General features: G+C 48.3%; 4 protein-coding genes across 4 annotated transcripts; 2 read left to right on the forward strand and 2 right to left on the reverse strand.

Annotated features, from left to right (window-relative positions):
* Nucleotides 1-2507: 2507 nt before the first annotated feature.
* On the forward strand, nucleotides 2508-5029 carry LOC127336991 (probable galacturonosyltransferase 10). Its single transcript, XM_051363852.2, has 2 exons — nucleotides 2508-2958; nucleotides 3150-5029. Exons 1-2 carry the CDS (start codon nucleotides 2713-2715, stop codon nucleotides 4596-4598), a joined length of 1695 nt encoding a protein of 564 aa, XP_051219812.1. The 5' UTR covers nucleotides 2508-2712; the 3' UTR covers nucleotides 4599-5029.
* Nucleotides 5030-5385: 356 nt separating this feature from the next.
* On the reverse strand, nucleotides 5386-8697 carry LOC127336992 (uncharacterized). Its single transcript, XM_051363853.2, has 2 exons — nucleotides 7918-8697; nucleotides 5386-7117 (listed from the first exon to the last, which is right to left on the reverse strand). The coding sequence occupies exons 1-2, from the start codon at nucleotides 8152-8154 to the stop codon at nucleotides 5687-5689; spliced, it is 1668 nt and encodes a 555-aa protein (XP_051219813.1). The 5' UTR covers nucleotides 8155-8697; the 3' UTR covers nucleotides 5386-5686.
* Nucleotides 8698-8878: 181 nt separating this feature from the next.
* Nucleotides 8879-12065, reverse strand: LOC127336993 (uncharacterized). Its single transcript, XM_051363855.2, has 12 exons — nucleotides 11778-12065; nucleotides 11595-11705; nucleotides 11445-11507; nucleotides 11252-11365; nucleotides 11001-11150; nucleotides 10837-10914; nucleotides 10539-10760; nucleotides 10372-10458; nucleotides 9842-9961; nucleotides 9551-9643; nucleotides 9246-9395; nucleotides 8879-9170 (listed from the first exon to the last, which is right to left on the reverse strand). The coding sequence occupies exons 1-11, from the start codon at nucleotides 11997-11999 to the stop codon at nucleotides 9336-9338; spliced, it is 1320 nt and encodes a 439-aa protein (XP_051219815.1). The 5' UTR covers nucleotides 12000-12065; the 3' UTR covers nucleotides 8879-9170; nucleotides 9246-9335.
* A 503-nt stretch (nucleotides 12066-12568) lies between these two features.
* On the forward strand, nucleotides 12569-14555 carry LOC127336994 (endonuclease 1). Its single transcript, XM_051363856.2, has 9 exons — nucleotides 12569-12727; nucleotides 12814-12994; nucleotides 13085-13192; nucleotides 13291-13346; nucleotides 13437-13520; nucleotides 13628-13723; nucleotides 13818-13882; nucleotides 13968-14041; nucleotides 14171-14555. The coding sequence occupies exons 1-9, from the start codon at nucleotides 12593-12595 to the stop codon at nucleotides 14317-14319; spliced, it is 948 nt and encodes a 315-aa protein (XP_051219816.1). The 5' UTR covers nucleotides 12569-12592; the 3' UTR covers nucleotides 14320-14555.
* Nucleotides 14556-17302: the final 2747 nt, after the last annotated feature.

The raw sequence follows: 17302 nt of genomic DNA on the forward strand, positions 1-17302 counted from the left end.
ATGAGCATTTTGCCTCCTGTGTTTTGTGCACCAAATCTCCTTGGATTTCATCATGTCATCAATTTTTGTCCTTCAAACTTGATGCCTCGACAACCTTCTTGAGCTTATCTTTTGCCTTCTTGTTTTCGTTGGGTCTTCCCTTCTTTCTTCCTCGTAAGAGCACATCATAATCATCATCCAGTTGGACAAATGCCCCCTCTTCGGTGGATCTTCTTGCTCTCTCAACTTTCATTTCTCACTATTCTCTAGCAATGTCCAACGATGTTGTAGCACGAACAGCTTGTCTTTGGAAGATGGCATTTGCTTGTATATTTCCATTGCAGTTTTATCCTACATATACAAAACAATGCACAAGTATTTGAAATGCACCACTAGCAAATGCAATAATTGATGGAAAAAATGGAACAATGCACAATGAACTCACATAATCATCAATGGTGCAACCACTTGGAGGGGCATTTCTCACTTGCTCCATACATCCCACTCCAACGGTTACAAGAGGCTTTAATCACGTCCCAACGACCTTGGAGTGATCTATAGGTGTGCGGCAACGTGGAAGCAAGCCGATGCATGAAATGAAAAACTTATCCTCAGTCCTTTGCTAATACCTATTCATGGCTTGATCGGTGGTGGCCACGTCATCGAGTGACACACTCTCCCATGTCCTGATCATCGCCTCACCCTCATCCATGTTGGTTTCGAAGTCTTCAAGCGATGTTTGTCAGGGTCAACCGTATTATCGTTCAATAAGCTCACAAAAGGAGTTCGACACTTCATTGATGTCCAAACTACAATGTGCAAAATCGAAACTCACATATGAGTTCCAAACCTTAAAGTAATTGAAACCATCGAAGAGATTTCATACCTTGCAAGCGAATCGACGGACACTTGGTGGGCATCGGCGAGATTGGGGGCTGGAGCGTGCATCCCGCCTGTAGGAGCAGCCTTTCTAGCCGGCTTCTTCTTCGAAGCTGATGCGGTCTTCGCGGCTGGCTTCTTCTTCGAAGCTGATGCGGTCTTCGCGGCCGGCTTCTTCTTCGACGGCACCGCAAGAGTGGCCATGGACAAACTTTGAGCCTGGTCAATGAGGGTGCGGCGGCAGCGCCACACTGGATGACGTGGTTGCCCTGCTTCTTGTGTTTGACACCGCCGAAGGCGGCCATGGGAACGACCACGAGTGGGCCGACAAGGGGGAGGTAGCGTCCAAAGTTGCGGGAGTGGGCGTGGTCGATTGGGCTAGCCCGACCTGGCCAATGACTATCGGTGGCTAGGAGGAGTCCATGTCAGCGCTAGGGTGGGCGAGGAGAGGCTAGAGGTACACGGCGGCGGGAGGGGGGGAGATGCGGCTGCGGCAGGAAAGCGGGAAAGGCTAGCGCTGAATGTTCCCTTCCGCCAAACTCGATACGTGATACAGGGTAACGTCGATTCGTCTGCGCAACCCTCGATTCAATAGGTTGGGAGGACGCATAATTGATATCTTCTCAATATTAAAATATTTTCTTTATCGAAAAAAATAGGTTGGGAGGCTGATTTTTCAGACCCTTAAAATTCTTTTACACGCGTTTTTACAGTCTGTTCAAACTAGAGCTGCTCTTAACATGGATAGAGCGCCCTGGTAGCCGCCGCCTCTTGAGAAAAAGCCCTAGCCGCCCTAACTCAGCCTCCTCCATAGATCGGTTCCCCCTTCTCCGGCCGGCTTTGCCGGCGTCGGGAGGAGTGGGGAATCCGATCTATGAGTGGAGTTTTCAATAAAAGTAGTCTTTTCAGTAATCTATGTTAGGTTTTTGGTAGCCGTTTTCTTGTTGGTTTCCCCGCAATGGAGATGGCATCGTCTGAAATAAGTGATCCTCGGCCTTTCGTTCGACGACGAGATCTCCTTCCCGACGTCAATGGTGGTGCTGAAAGATTACAATTATCTAGGTATGGGTGTTCAGATCTTACTTCGCCAGATCGATCTTGGATCTTTTCTCATGGTTGCCGCGAGGAGGATTATCCTCGCAGTTTTTGTCCCGGTTGCTACGTCCTCGACAATGGTGATTCGTACTCTCGGCTCTCCATCAACGTCGACAAGGCAGATCGGTTTTTATTCCCTGAGATACTGGTGTTGGTACTCTTGCCGATGTTGATTGACTACTTTAATGATTGCGCGCGTGCACGCAGCCTTGGCATTGCGGCTCAAATTAAAATTATGGGAGAACCTTCGTTGGTATTTACAGGTCTATGGTTTGTTATCTATCTTTGGCTGCCTTCAGAAAAATACAAGATTATGTCTTGGAAGAAAAAAGAGTTTGAAGACCTTGAAGATTTGCTAGTATCTTTTAGACTTTATTTTGTAATCACTGGAGATAGCTCGTGTATCTCTACCATGTACTATTTGTTATTATGAATATATGTGGTATTGATTGTCAAAAAAAAAAAACATGGATAGAGCGCCGCGGTGAAGCAGGAAATTTACTGTGGAACAGGAACTTACCGCAATGGATCTCATCTGCCAATAAGACGAGGAAGCAAATCAATCAGTCGCAGCGCAGTCAAGCAAAGGGAACACGGAGCTGCCTGCCCGCCTGCGTGCCGGGCCGTGTGAGATCTGAAGGCCGCGACGACAAGAAAGTAGAGTTTTTTCGCGATAGCCGACGCGTCGCGCCGCCCAGATCTCGTCGCCGCCCCCACCGGCGCCGCGCCGCCCTCCCAGCACCCGGAGCCGGCGTGGCAATGGTGCGGCCGGCGGGCCTCCTCGACCCGGCTAGGCGGCGGCCGTTCCTGGACCAGCGCCGGCCGTCCTTCAGGCGCCGGTGGCAGCAGCGCCCGCTCTGGGTCCGCCTCGGCCTCTCGCTCGTCCTGGCCCTCGCCTGCGTCCTCCTCCTCCTCGGCCTCGCCGGCTCCCCCGACCCCTCCTCCCCGCCGTCCACCGACTCGGCGCGATCCGGCACCACCGTCTCGTCCCCTCTTCTCCGCCAGGTAACCGCGCCGCCTTCTGTCACTTCCAAGAACTGTTGCCTCATCTGGCCTGGAACGATCAAACTGCAGTTGCTAGTTATTATCATAACTGCTGAATTTGCCAACTTGACCACCTGTGTTTTCGCTCACTGTTATAACAAGATCGTGAATGCTAGACTAGCGTCTAAAAGTTGTGAACTTCCAATGTGCAGAGATCTTACCTGGACGGCATCACGGACGCGCACAACATGACGGACGAAATGCTGAGCGCGCACTCGTTCTCCCGTCAGCTCATGGACCAGATTTCCCTCGCAAAGACCTACATCGTGGCAGCGAAAGAAGCCAACAACCTGCAGTTTGTGGCGGAGCTGAGCGCGCAGGTGCGGCGGGAGCAGAGCATCCTCGCGCACGCTGCGGCCCACGGTGGCACGGTGAAGAAGGAGGACGCGGAGAAGGCGATCAGGGACATGGCCATGCTCTTCTTCCAGGCGCAGCAGTTCCGGTACGACAGCTCGGTCACCATCATGAAGCTGAAGGGTCAGATTCAGTCCTTGGAGGAGAAGTCGAAGGCCGAGGCGGACAAGAGCACAAAGTATGGGCAGATTGCCGCTGAGGAGCTCCCAAAGGGGCTTTACTGCCTTGGTGTCCGGCTAACCATGGAGTGGTTCAAGAGTCCAGAGCTTCAGAGGAAGTTCTCAGATAGGAGCCCTGCAGTGCAGAGTAATATGAGGGATAACAGCCTCTATCATTACTGTGTTTTCTCCGACAACATCATTGCTGTCTCTGTCGTCGTCAATTCCACAACTCTGAATTCGAAGCACCCTGAGAAGAATGTTTTCCATCTGGTGACCGACGAGGTGAACTATGCTCCAATGAAGGCCTGGTTTGCCATGAACGATTACGGAGGGGCCATCGTGGAGATACAGAAGGTGGAGGACTTCACCTGGCTAAACGCCTCGTATGTTCCTGTTCTTAAGCAGCTCCAGGATGCTGCCACGCAGAATTTCTACTTCTCTGGCAGTGGTAATCGTGGAACACCAATCAAATTCAGAAATCCAAAGTACTTGTCAATGCTCAACCACTTGAGGTTTTACATCCCAGAAATCTATCCGGAACTCCGCAAGGTGGTATTTCTTGATGATGACATCGTTGTTCAGAAGGACCTATCAGATTTGTTTACAATCAACCTCAACGGCAACGTTATGGGGGCAGTTGAGACTTGCATGGAGACGTTCCACAGATTTCATAAGTATCTCAATCATTCTCATCCTCTAATTCGTGCTCATTTTGATCCTGATGCTTGTGGCTGGGCATTTGGCATGAATGTGCTTGATCTTGTTGAATGGAGGAACAAGAATGTCACAGGGATATATCATTATTGGCAAGAGCGCAATGCTGATCATACTCTATGGAAGCTTGGGTCTCTACCTCCCGGGCTTCTTGCTTTCTATGGCTTGGTTGAAGCATTGGACCCGAAATGGCATGTGTTGGGGTTAGGCTATACAACCGTTGATCCTGCTTCTATTAAGGAAGGTGCAGTATTACATTACAACGGAAATATGAAGCCATGGCTGAAAATTGGGATGGAGAAGTACAAGGGATTTTGGGACAACTATGTGGATTATTCGCACCCTCTGCTTCAACGGTGTTTCATGCACTGATTAATGTGTATCAAATGTTTGAAATTTTGTGACCTTTTTTGATGGACATGCTTCAGATTTGTAACTAGGACAATCACACGCAACCGTTTTGGTGGAACTGGTTGTCTTTGCTCACAAGTTACAGCCTCCCATTAAACATGGACAGCTGTGTATGCTTAGCATGTGAAGTTGATGAAGTACAGTGATCATAAATACGACTGGCCACAGGTAAACAGCAGAAGAACTAAGATCGTCATTCAGTAGGTTGCTACTTGAACAACATCATCGATTACGTACATTCATAGCTTGCAACCACAATGTATTTTTTTTTTTCTATTTTGATTAGTTTCGTGAGACAGAAGGAAGGACATAATTGTAGAATTGATTCAAAATTCTTGATGTGTTACAACAAGTTTTGAGATACATATTTATTGGATGTTCAGCCAACTCAACCTTTTTCTGGTTATTCAAACATCTTCAGATGTATTATTGTCTTGCATCTTTTTCAGTTCGGTTATTTATGTTTATTCATAGTTGCACATTACTGCTCTACATATCTTTTTCAGTTCGATTATTTATCCTCAGATGTATTATTGTTGTAAAGCTAATAAAGCTTATTTGCACGGTGTAGACCCATGCTTGCTGTGAAAATGAGACCTGTTAGTATTGTAATTCATATGTTACTTATGCTAGTGAATCTGGTATGTACTTGTGCGGGTGGCAACATGGTCTCATGCCTTCGTCGCATGTGATTGCAGTAACCGTACATAATATTTAATACTAAACCTTACATAGAATTTCAGTGCCAGAAGAACTTTGTAGAGAGCTACCATGCAGGTAGGTGTTAACAGGAATAAAGTTTACACAGTGCACTATTAAGTTCACAATCCAAGAAAAATTATTTATGCTGCCATGAGCTACAAATCGATAACTATAGTTGCATACTATTGTTTTTACATTTTTTTTTTGAGCCTATTCAGAATATGACAATGATCTATGTTTTGCCTCTTGTGAAATACTTTTGCAAGTCTGCCTTTCTGTACCTTCCATCACTGTACTGCAGTGATTTTCCAAATCCCAGCACTTCATTCATGACTTCGCTGTGGCATCTACCTCTCTTTGGTGACTTCTCCATCAACATTGCTGGCAGCAACATCGGCCCTCTTCTTCCTTTTGGATCTGGACTTCCTCTTCCTATGCCTCCTACTTGTTTCCTTTGTTTCATCTTTATTTGTGGGCATGCTGGGGTTTACATCTGCAGGAACAGACATGGTTTCCACAACTTGTGTTATATCTTGGTTGGCTTCACTCAAACTATCTTTTGATATCTTCGAGTCACCATCAGGTTTGATTTCCTTCTCTGGTTCTCTATCAACTCTGCCATCTTCTTTCTCAAGCAGCTTACTCTCACTGCTGCGGTTGCTGACCTCGCCTTGTGGGTCCACCAATTTTCTTGCGTCATCCTGTTCTTCTTTGTCGACTTCTTGACTGTTTGCCAAATGATGAAGCTCAGATTCCTCTAAACGTGTTCCCTTTGGAGGGGCATCTGAATCTTCTTGATTGGCATCACCTGTTTTGACTTGTAACACATTATTTGGAGGGGCATCCAAATCTCCTAGATTGGCATCACCTGTTTTCTCTTGTAACACATCATTTGGAGGGGCATCTGAATCTCCTTGATTGGCATCACCTGCTTTTGCTTGTAATGCATCATCTTCAAAGTTAGTTGTGAACTTTATAAACTGTTCTTCTGAGGAACTATCTTCTTGGTGGTTGTTCCCGGATGCAGTGGTGCTGTAGGATTGCAGTTCTTCTGCTTGAGCAGGTATGGAACCACTGGGGTTTGTCTTTTCCTCAAGCACAACAGTGTCAGGAGTTACATCTTTGCTGTTCGTGCCATCAATTATTCTCTCATCTTGGTGGCTGCTCTCGGATGCAGTGGTGTTGTAGGAATGCAGTTCTTCAACTGGAGCAGGTATGGAATCACTGGAGTTTGGCTTTTCCTCAAGTATCACGGTATCAGGATTTACGTCTTCGTTGTTTGTGTTTACTACAATTCTCTCCTCTTGGTGGTTGCTCTCTGATGCAGTGGTGTTATAGAACTGATGTTCTTCTGTTGGAGCAGGTTTGGTATCACCAGACCGTGCAGAATTCTCAAGTGCTACAGTATCAGAAGCTGCATCTTCATTATTTGTGCCTAACACAGCATTGCCACTGACTTCTGTGTCTGGTTTCTTGGTGTCCTGGAACTTGGTCTTGATCTCTTCAAGCTCATCTTCTTTTCTTTGCAGGAGTTCCTTTATAGCTACCATCTGGTCAGGGCCTGAAGTAGCTACAATCTCTTTCATTTGATTGATATGGTTCTCTTTCTCCACGAGAGCTGCCTCCAATTCTTTCTGAGTATTGGTGAGGTACGTGGTGGTTGTTTCTGAATTCATGACCTTGTTTTTCAGTTCTGTCCTCTCAATACTCAGGATAGACGTTTTAGCTTGCAGTTCATCCACTTTTCTCCTCATCTCTTTACTAATTTCCTTTTCGTTCTGTCCAAATAAAATAACAAAATTTGGCTAATGAGATATTGTTGACTTTGAAAATCAGGTTTGTGAACAAACCAAATAAGTTATTTATAGAGCACACTAATGTAATAAGCAGATAGTTTATGCTCTGCACATGCTAGTGCTGCAACTATGGGAGTATCTATGATCCACAAATGAATATCCTTCTTGTAGCTAGCCTTAGGTGGTAAATCAAGAAGACGTTCAATTAAATCTTATATGCTTAGATCGATGTGATGCTCTCATATAATAACTCAAGCTCAAGATACTTCCGTTAGTTGGCGAGTATGTGCAGAAGCTACATGTAATGAGAGTATAGCATATGTCCTATAGGGAGGCTGAACTATGTTTGGTACTTGTAATCTTTGAACATCGATGTTGATTGCTAATGCAAGACTTTCATCTACTGATGATGAGAATATATTCATTAGCCCAGAGATATTATTTATTTGGATCTGCAAATAGCACTTGAGGATGTTTGGCTCGATGTTGCATAGGCATGTGTGTCCTAGGACCACATGTATGCGATGACAGATCCTCAAGCCCACCTCTTCAATGGAGTGACCAATTCTCAGTGCTCCCTGAGCCCCATTAGTGAGCAAGAGGAGTGAATTGATTGTTGGTTAGATGCATAGAGCACTTCGGAGTTCAGGTGATAAATCACTAAAGCGGGGCAATCATAATCTACTGGCAGTACAACTATTCTTAGTTTCTGTAACTAAACAAGCACATAGAAGTTAGCAAAATAATTCTGATGCATGGCATGCCAGAAACCATATCCGTACCTCCAGGAGGGCTTGGAGTGACATGAGCTGCTGCTCGCGTTCCTGGAGGAGGATGGAGAAGACACGCCGCTCCCTCATCTTGTGCAGGACGCCGACGCTCAGCGTGGCAGCGCCGATGGCCATCAGCAGCAGCAGCAGATAGGGGAGCCTCTTGGTGCTGCTCATTGTGTAGCCTCTTGGTTTGTGCTTACCTGCATCCATCTCCATTTTCGTGTGCACCCTCTGACTAGCACCCATCGAAGATCTCCAGTCTTGCTCTGTTTATTGCAGACTGTGACAAACAGCTGTGGCAGTAGTGTGAAGGAACTTGACCTTCTTTTTGGTAGCTTACATTCTGGAAAGGAAAAGTAACTTGCTTAGGAACGGAGGAACAAGACTCTAGGATGTTTCACTTACCCCAAGGTGAGGCACATGCTCTTGAATCTTGATGGCTTGATTTATTTTGGCCTCAGGGAGGTCGGAGTGTAAAGTTTGGTTCCCTTTGACTTTTGTTAGTGCCTCGTATGACATTAGCAGTAACTATGTTGCTTGCATTTGCATCTGGTCTCACAGTGAAGATATCTCTGATCAGAAGTTTTTTTCATAGAGCTGAGCCACAGCTGTCGTACGCTACCATGTTTACGCTCTTCGTTCTATACTTCTGTATGGACAAATAGGTACATTACATATCTAAGCGAAAGCTGCAAACTCATCATAATGACAAAAAAACACAATAATACTTATCTTTGACCAGGAAAATGAAGTAATTCATGAGCAGAAATTGACTCGTTACAAGAAGATGGCTTTCATGAATCTTAAATTAGGAAATATAATCTTCGTAAAAAGTGACAGAATGTTCTGTGTAGTGCTTATAGCAGACTCACAATTGATGTGGACTATTAAGTAACAAAAATTGTAATACAAAAATTTAAGAAAGAATTGCCCTAACACTAGCAATGTGGAGTCATTGCACACGAAAGAATCTTCCAAAATGAAGTGTTGTGGCAGTCATCTGTCTCCTTGAATTGGCAAACTCATACAGCTGGTATATAGTACATCAATTACAAAGCATTTCTAACTCATCCTACTGTTCAAAGTGGTATCCTAATGAACTGGCAAGTTGATTTCAGAAGCTATGCAAATGAGGCTCTGGCTTGAAGTTATGCTCACAATCAATGAGTGGAGCCTGCTGAACTCTTAACAGCTTTGAAATGTCTCTGTTGTTTTAAATCCTTGGTCGGTTCAACCAAAAGAATTTATGAGTATGCTGGTTCCTGCATTAAGGAATTCCTTTTGTGAATTCATGTCAGATCTGATAGCATCAATAAGAAGCAAATTATGAAAATTACCTGATGATTCCCACTTCAATCAACAAGCACTGACCAATCAGTTATAGCTAGCGAAGAGGGGGGCCATTCTGAAAATGGGAAGTGTTCTGGCTATATGACCTTCAGAACTTCACCCAGGACAAGAGCCCACTGTGTCCAATGTGTTCCTCCCTGCATTGATACATTTCAAGGGAGAATAGGCATCAGTGCAGGGGAGAAGGCGGACTTGATGGCCCAGGCTATCAGCCTCAAACTTGGTGTCCATTAGAGTCTGTTGTTCATTAGTACAAGTAATCAGGATGCAAGGGTGCCAATTCTCAACTGACCTGACAGAACACAGCGTATGGGTCTCTTAAGGGCCCATCACACGACAGCTCACTTGTGCTTCCATCCATGAACGTCCCGTCCGCAAAAATGACCTGATTCAAGTGAACTAATCACTCTTATATCAAAGCATAAAAAACTATGCAGAAAACCCAAACATAGTGTCTGGGGCAAAATTTCTTTCAGTTAGAGCAAAATAGTAGATACAGAATAAACTGCCCTCAAATATATTATAAAAAATAGTAAACTAAAACCACAAGCACACATTTATAGAGGGAGGTATGCAACCATACCTCTGAAGCATAACCAGGAGTTTCCCCAGCAGTTGGCTTAATAAACGATCCTACTGGGCAAGTTTGTTGAACAACTTCACAAAACGCTATGAGTCTCTCCCTGTTGCCAAGCTCTACTGCCTGTAGGAAAACAAACAATTTTGTTATTTCCCCAGTCTTAAAATGCTGCGACACTATCACAGACTAATGTTTTGAATAGCCTGGTTGACCTTCTGTCAAGATTAAACTTTGCTTAGATGGTTTATAGTTTCTTCAGCGATTTGTTCTTCATGAGATTAAAACCAGAATACTACCACCATTTCATCAATTCTTTATTCTTTATTCATGTTGATTGCAATCTGTTTTCCCTACACCAGCCTTCTGAACACGTGACATATTGCAGTAGATATGCTGATTTATCCAAGACTAAGTTCTAATGTTGTGTGAACCATTGATAGTTTGGTATAGTCATATCTTGCTCATGCGAATATTCATGTGGCAGTAATGTAAAACTATTTTTAGACTAACTGTAATGTTGAACTTTAGGCAACCTGGACAATATCATGCCGCGGAACCCTCGGAAGTGGTTGAACTCTATAGCCCTTGGCTGACATGACCTCTGCAATCAGCAAACCACCCTGTGGATAGTATAAGACTGTCACTTACAATTGCATACATAAATTTCCTAGAAGAGGAAATAACTAATAAGCAAACCTACTTTTACTGCCTCTCCAACCATTTGCGGAGCAAGAAACAAGCCCTGAAAGAGCGCTCGCATAACATGGCCAGGTGCCGAACCGAACTCCACCCCAAGACCAGGCGCAGATAGGCGAGCCGCAGCAGCTGCAACCAAATCTTTCTTCCCGGCAACATAACCACCACAAGGCGCGATAGTACCTCCAGGGTTCTTTATCAGGCTACCGGCGATCAAATCTGCTCCCTGCCATGCAGATGCCCAATCAGGTGAGATACCTTTTTGCTATGCATATAATGACCATCATGATTGATGAACATACCACCATTGGAGGCTCCGATGTCTCAACGAATTCACCATAGCAGTTGTCCACCATGACCTTGCAGTTTGGATTTTGCATCTGCAGTGAGACCCAAATCATCAGTGAAACGAGTTAGTTGACTAGGTATGGAATATGCTGCCCTTAAATTCAGAAGACAATCTTGCCTTGATCAACTCTATGGCTCTACGGATATCAGCTACACTCTGGCTCTTGCGCCACGAGTAGCCGCAGGACCTCTGTATGAGCGCGCATCCAGTCTCCGGTCTGATGGCATCCGCAAGCACGTCCCAGTCAAGGCCGCCATCTTCTGCGAGCTACAACTGAATCCCCATCAGCAAATCCATCAAAAGCACAATGTGGCACTGTGTGAGTGACACACAGCTGTAGGTGGTTGCCATGGAAGAAAGTGACTCACTGGAACTTCTCGGTAGGTCACTCCGAAGTCCTTGAGCGATCCTACGTTGGCCGACCCCCTGATCCCAATGACCTCCTCCAAGGTGTCGTAGGGAGGCCCGGCGACCGCCAAGAGCTGCAGGAGCTGCCATCATCAGCTTGTCCAGCAGAAACAATGCCAAAATCTGTTTCTTCGGTTCTGCCATGTCCCTTACCTCGTGTCCAGGACGCAAGAGCGCGAAGAGGGCGCAGGCGATGGCGTGCGTGCCGGAGAAGAACTGACAACCAGCAAGAAAGAAGTCGTCAGTGGTAGCTCAGCTCTGTGGAGCTCTGCAACGAAATGTGTCAAGAGATGGGGAAATTACTTGGGGACGCACGATGGCGGCCTCGGCGCCGACGACGTGGGCGAAGACGGAGTCGAGCGCCTCCCGGCCGCCGGCGTCGTCGTGGCCGTACCCCGTCGACCCACCAAAGTGCTGCAGTTTACATACGGATGAGCGTCAGCGAGCAGGAGGGGGTTAGGGCGGCGAGAAAGAGAGGTTGCGTACGTGGGGGGCGACGCGAGCACGGCGGAATGCGGCGGAGACGCGGGAGGAGTTGAGGGCGATGGCGCTGTCCACCTCCCGGAACTCCGCCTGCAGCGACTCCACCGCCCGGGACACCTCCGGGTGGAACGCCTCTGACACCGAGGCATGCGGCCGCACCATTCTCCTGCCGCGAGGCCGCGCGAAGGGGGAGGAGGTCAGGGTGGTGGCTGCAGCCGTCGACATCGCCGCCGGCGACAGCAACCCACACACTGATTCCGACAGGCCTGGCTAGCTCTGGATGTCAGACTGTTATCCGTGTTGCTCGCTTCGCCGCTTCAGTGCTTGTCTGCCACCTAGGCCCAACACGGCCAACTTAGGCCCGGTCCAGCACAGCCCACCTAGGCGCGGCCCAACACAAGCCATTCAGGCCCGGCCCAACATTGCCACAGCTGCACGGAAGGCTCATGCTTCAAGCATCAGAAATGTCCAATTGTCCATGGTTCCTTCCCGTCCCTGTTGCTCACCTCCTGACGCAAGAACAGCAGTCTCATTACCACGAGATGGGACAGTTTCCATTCTCAGAACTCAGAAGACCACGCAAACACAAACGAAGCTTTCACTGAACCGAAAGACAACACACCACACACCACCAAAAAGTTGTGGCCTTGTGGGTATGGAACAACGGAGCTAAGCTAAGCAAAGCATGCACGTTCACAAGGAACGTCAAAATAATGCTTGCACTCAAAGAAGCCTCGCCACCTTACTCTTCCAGCTCCCTATATCACCACCTGTACTCGCTTCTCTGAACCATCGATCCAATTCAGGTGCCTTGGGCAATGAAGTTGACGACATTGTCAATGGCCTCCAGCGCGTCCCTGCTAGCGGCGGTGCTCGGTCTGGTCCTCGCGTCGGCGCCGGTGGCGTGGTCATGGAGCACGGAGGGGCACATGCTCACATGCCAGATCGCACAGGTAAGAGACACTTGCCATTCTGTTTATCGTAGGTTGTGGGCATATGCATTGCCATGTGGTAACTGAATTGGGTGATTCTGTTGCAGGGTCTGTTGGAGCCTGCTGCTGCACACGCCGTGAAGAACCTCCTCCCGGAGGAGGCGGGCGGCGACCTGTCGGCGCTCTGCGTGTGGCCGGACCAAGTCAGGCACTGGTACAAGTACCAGTGGACCAGCCCGCTGCACTTCATCGACACCCCTGACAAGGCCTGCAGCTTCGCCTACTCGAGTATGTTTCCCTGGGAGCGAGCCGTATTGTAAACTCTGTTCTGAATTTCTGAATTCTCAGCATCGTGATGTTCACCCAATGAATGAGCAGGGGATTGCCATGACCCCAGTGGTGCCAAGGACATGTGCGTCGCCGGCGCCATCTCCAACTTCACCTCGCAGCTCATGCATTACAAGCACGGCAGTGCTGACCGCAAGTGTAAGCTACCGACACTGTCGGTCTCAGCCAGCGTTCCTGTACAACTGTTGTGAGGCCTGATCGATGCTTGTTCAAATTTCATCTGATTGCCAATGCAGATAACCTGACCGAAGCACTGTTATTCTTGTCACATTTCATGGGAGATGTTCATCAGGTAACTTTTCTTAAACCTGGTATTTTATAGATCCTCCAACATAATTCCTCGAAAGTAAACCATCTGACATAATTTGTATTGTCCGTCCAGCCCATGCATGTGGGGTTCACAAGCGACCAAGGGGGCAATGCAGTGAACCTACGCTGGTTCAAGCACAAGTCCAACCTCCATCATGTAACCAACTCCCGTGATAATTAAGTACACAAAGTGACATGTGGCAAACAACATGCCATTGAGCTTTAACTCTTTACCTGTGAATTACACTTGCGATATATTTTCAGGTATGGGACAGGGAGATAATACTCACAACACTCGCCGAAAACTACGGCAAGGACATGGGCGCATTCCGAAAGGACCTCGAGCACAACATCACCAAAGTAGGTGGAACGCCACACAAAACCTAGTCTTCAAAGCCCATAAACATGAAATTCACAGGCAAGCTAGCTAATTTCCGGTATATGTCTCCTCTAGGGTACATGGTCCGACGACGCATCTTCGTGGAGAGATTGCACAGACCTCTCGTCCTGCCCAACCAAGTCAGTATATACTCCAGAGAAAATAGGTTTTTCTTTTGCCATTTGGATTTTTCTCTCATACAGTTCATTCATCTTGATGTGACAGGTATGCCACTGAGAGCATAGACTTGGCTTGCAAATGGGGGTACAATAGCGTCCACGACGGGGATACACTGTCTGGTAAACTCTCAGTCTAGTCTACTGCTGCTCCATCCAACTCTTGTTCGTGCCGTTAGATTTCGAATGTATCATGACCCTATGAATGAAGCAACTGATCATGAGACACCACAATCGTTTTGTAATCTGCAGATGATTACTTCAGTTCGAGACTACCAATCGTGACGCGGCGGATCGCGCAGGGGGGAGTGAGGCTGGCCATGTTCCTGAACCGGGTCTTCGGGGAGCACAAGCGCAACGTCGCTGCGCCGCTGCACTTGGCCGCTGATGATGAGCTCTAGCCACCGATTTACGCACCTGACGTCGATGCTGTATACTCCTGTCACAGCCGTTGCATTCATGCTATGTGCGACCTGACTTGGCATCGATGGTGCCTATTACTAGTACTAATTAATTGTACGGGAGTGGTCAAATGCTTCCTGAATAAGTGAATGTGAATAATTTACGCGTCCTCGTGTAGACATTTGATGTAGCAAAATTTTAGGGAATTTATAAAGAGCAACGTATATTGAAAGTATATTCCTCGTTTTTTTTTTTCGCGGTCTAGGTCGTTGCATTCATGCTATGTGCGACCTGACTTGCAGATTCAACGTATATTCCTCGTTTTTTTTTCCTTTTCCGCATTTCTCGATGTGTGCATTCTTAATGTCTAGACTAGTAGCCGCCACGCACGGGCGGCTCCGGAGGCGCCCCCCACGCCAAACCCTAGTAGCCGCCGGATCTCCTCCTCCGGCCGCTGCCGTCGCCAGGGCAGGCGGTGGCGGCCACGCCTGGCCGTCGAAGACGGGGGGTGCAGGCGGGCGCGCCGGCGGGCCCCCGACGTGCGGAGGTGGGACGCCATGGGTGGCGCGGTGGGCGGCGCGGCCGGCGGCGCATGGCGGAGAGGCGGCTCCCGGCGAGGTAGGCAGCGGAGGGGAGGCGGAGGCGAGGCGCGGCAGCTTCACCGGAGGCGCTCGCGGGCCTTGGCTGGGAGGCGGCGGCGCGGAGAGTCTCCGCCAAGGAAGAGCCTTGGCGAGCAGAGGCCGTCGCTCCCGTGTCCTGGGCGCGCGTGGAGCTCTCCTGGCGGCGCTGGCGTGGGGAGAGGGAGGAGTCGGAGTGGGCCTGATCTGGGTCTATAGGCCCGATTTGGGCCTTCAGGGCTGGGGCGGCTACTGCATGGAGGTCGCCTGGAGTTGGCGACAACCGTGGCGGCCGGCCCTAGCTCGTGCCGGAGACGAGTGGAGGCTGCTGTCCCTTGGCGGGAGGGAAGAGTCTGGCGAGGCCTGCTGCGGAGAGTTCGGGCGGAGAGGAGAGGAGGCGCCGTCGGGAGGCGGTCGGGCGCGGCCGGTGCTGGAGGCGGCGGCGAGGAGAAGCTCGGCCAGGGAGGTCCGCCGCCTTGAGCTCGGCAAGGTCTGGGTCACCCGGCGGCGGAGAGCGGAGGCTGGAGTGCGAGCCAGATCTGGGCTTCCTGGTGAAAGAACATCTCTCATATTATGTTTTGAGTGTTTGATGTCAATATATGTGATACACTAATGGTTGTTTAAGTGGTACAGGGATTACATAGATACATTTGTATGTGTGTTGGATGTGGTCAGTGCTGTCAAAAAGCATTTGCAAAAATGTTCATCAGGCCGGATAATCCGGGCCGGATATTTCCAAAATATCCGGCCCCCAGAAATTCGGCTAAGGACTTGGGGAAAAGCTGCTCAGTATAGGGGCCGGACAATTGCCCGGATATTGTCCCGGTTTTGTCCCAGGGCCGGATTATCCGGGCCGGACATTTCAAGAATATCCGGCCCCCAGAATTTCGGCTAAGGACTTGACGAAAAGCAGCTCAGTATAGGGGCCGGACAATTGCCCGGACATTGTCCTGGTTTTGTACCAGGAGGCCGGATTATCCGGGGGGGGCGGATTATCCGACCCTAACTTAGGCCGGATTATCCGGCCCCCCGGAAGGCTCAACGGCTGGATTTTGGAGAGGGGTATTTATACCCCTCTTCTTCTTCCTTCCCCCTTTGCTCAATCATTGCACAAGAAATCTGCCAAGCTTCACCTCCATTAGAGCCACCTCAAGAAACACAAGATTTGCAAGATCTCCTTCCTCCCCCAACCAAAGCTCTTGATCTTTGGAGATTCGAAGGAGAAGCCACCGATCTACATCCTCACCGAAGCGATTTTCATTTCCCCCTCATTTGTTTGAGGGATCTCATGCTAGTGTTCCTATTTGGTTCCCTAGTTGATTTGTGTTGATGTGTTGTTGTTGATTGTTGTATTATTACAGATTTGGGAGCCTCCAATTCGGTTGTGGATGTGTGCCCCAAGAACATTGTAAAGGCCCGGTTTACGCCTCGAGGAAATCCCTTAGTGGAAGTGGGCTAGGCCTTCGTGGCGTTGCTCACAGGAGATCTGATTGAAGCCTTCGTGGCTGTTGGTTTGGCTTGCGTAGCAACCACACTCCTCCAAACGTAGACGTACCTTCTTGCAAAGGAAGGGAACTACGGGAATCATCTCCGTGTCATCGCGTGCTCCACTCTCGGTTACCTCTATCCCATTCTATCTCCTATATATTGCGTAGCTATATCTTGCTTAGTTGATAACCTTGTCATATAGGTAAATTCACTTAGTTGCATATCTAGAGAATTTACCTTTGTGTCAAGCCTAAATTGAAAAAGAACTAAAAATTGGTTAGCACCTATTCACCCCCCCCCCCTCTAGGTGCGGCATACGATCCTTTCAATTGGTATCAGATCCTCGGCTCTTATTTCGGGCTTAACCGCCTAAGAGTATGCCGGACGATGGGCCTTCAGAAGAGGCCGGTAAGATGGTCACCATGGAGGACATCAATTCGTTGAGATCCTCCATGGATGCTCAAATGGAAAGCATGAGAAAAATGATTTCCGAGCTTTTGACTCCGGTCCCTCCTAGGGCTTCCACCGTAGAGGTAAAGGACACGGGTGCGTTAGAAGAGGGAGGTGCTTCGGTATTACCCTCCTCTACCAAACCCGTGGAAGGTGATAACTTAAACACTATCAAATCTCCCGTTGCATCTCCTAGGGAAACTAGTGGAGGTGAGAGCTACAATCGAGTACCTCCACCTTTTCTATCTCCCGATATATCGGTTCCCCATCCCCATTTGAACATTTGAGGCGACCCACCTAAGTTTTCCGTTGAGAATTTCGATACTTGGCAATTTGAGTTTCGCTCTCATGTTTGCAGTGCCTCCAATGAACTTTGGAGAATCATCTTGGAAGGCTTCAAGCCCTACAACCCCGACAAGTTGACTAG

Source organism: Lolium perenne, chromosome 2 (genome assembly GCF_019359855.2).
Source record: "Lolium perenne isolate Kyuss_39 chromosome 2, Kyuss_2.0, whole genome shotgun sequence".
Taxonomy (NCBI): Eukaryota; Viridiplantae; Streptophyta; class Magnoliopsida; order Poales; family Poaceae; genus Lolium; species Lolium perenne.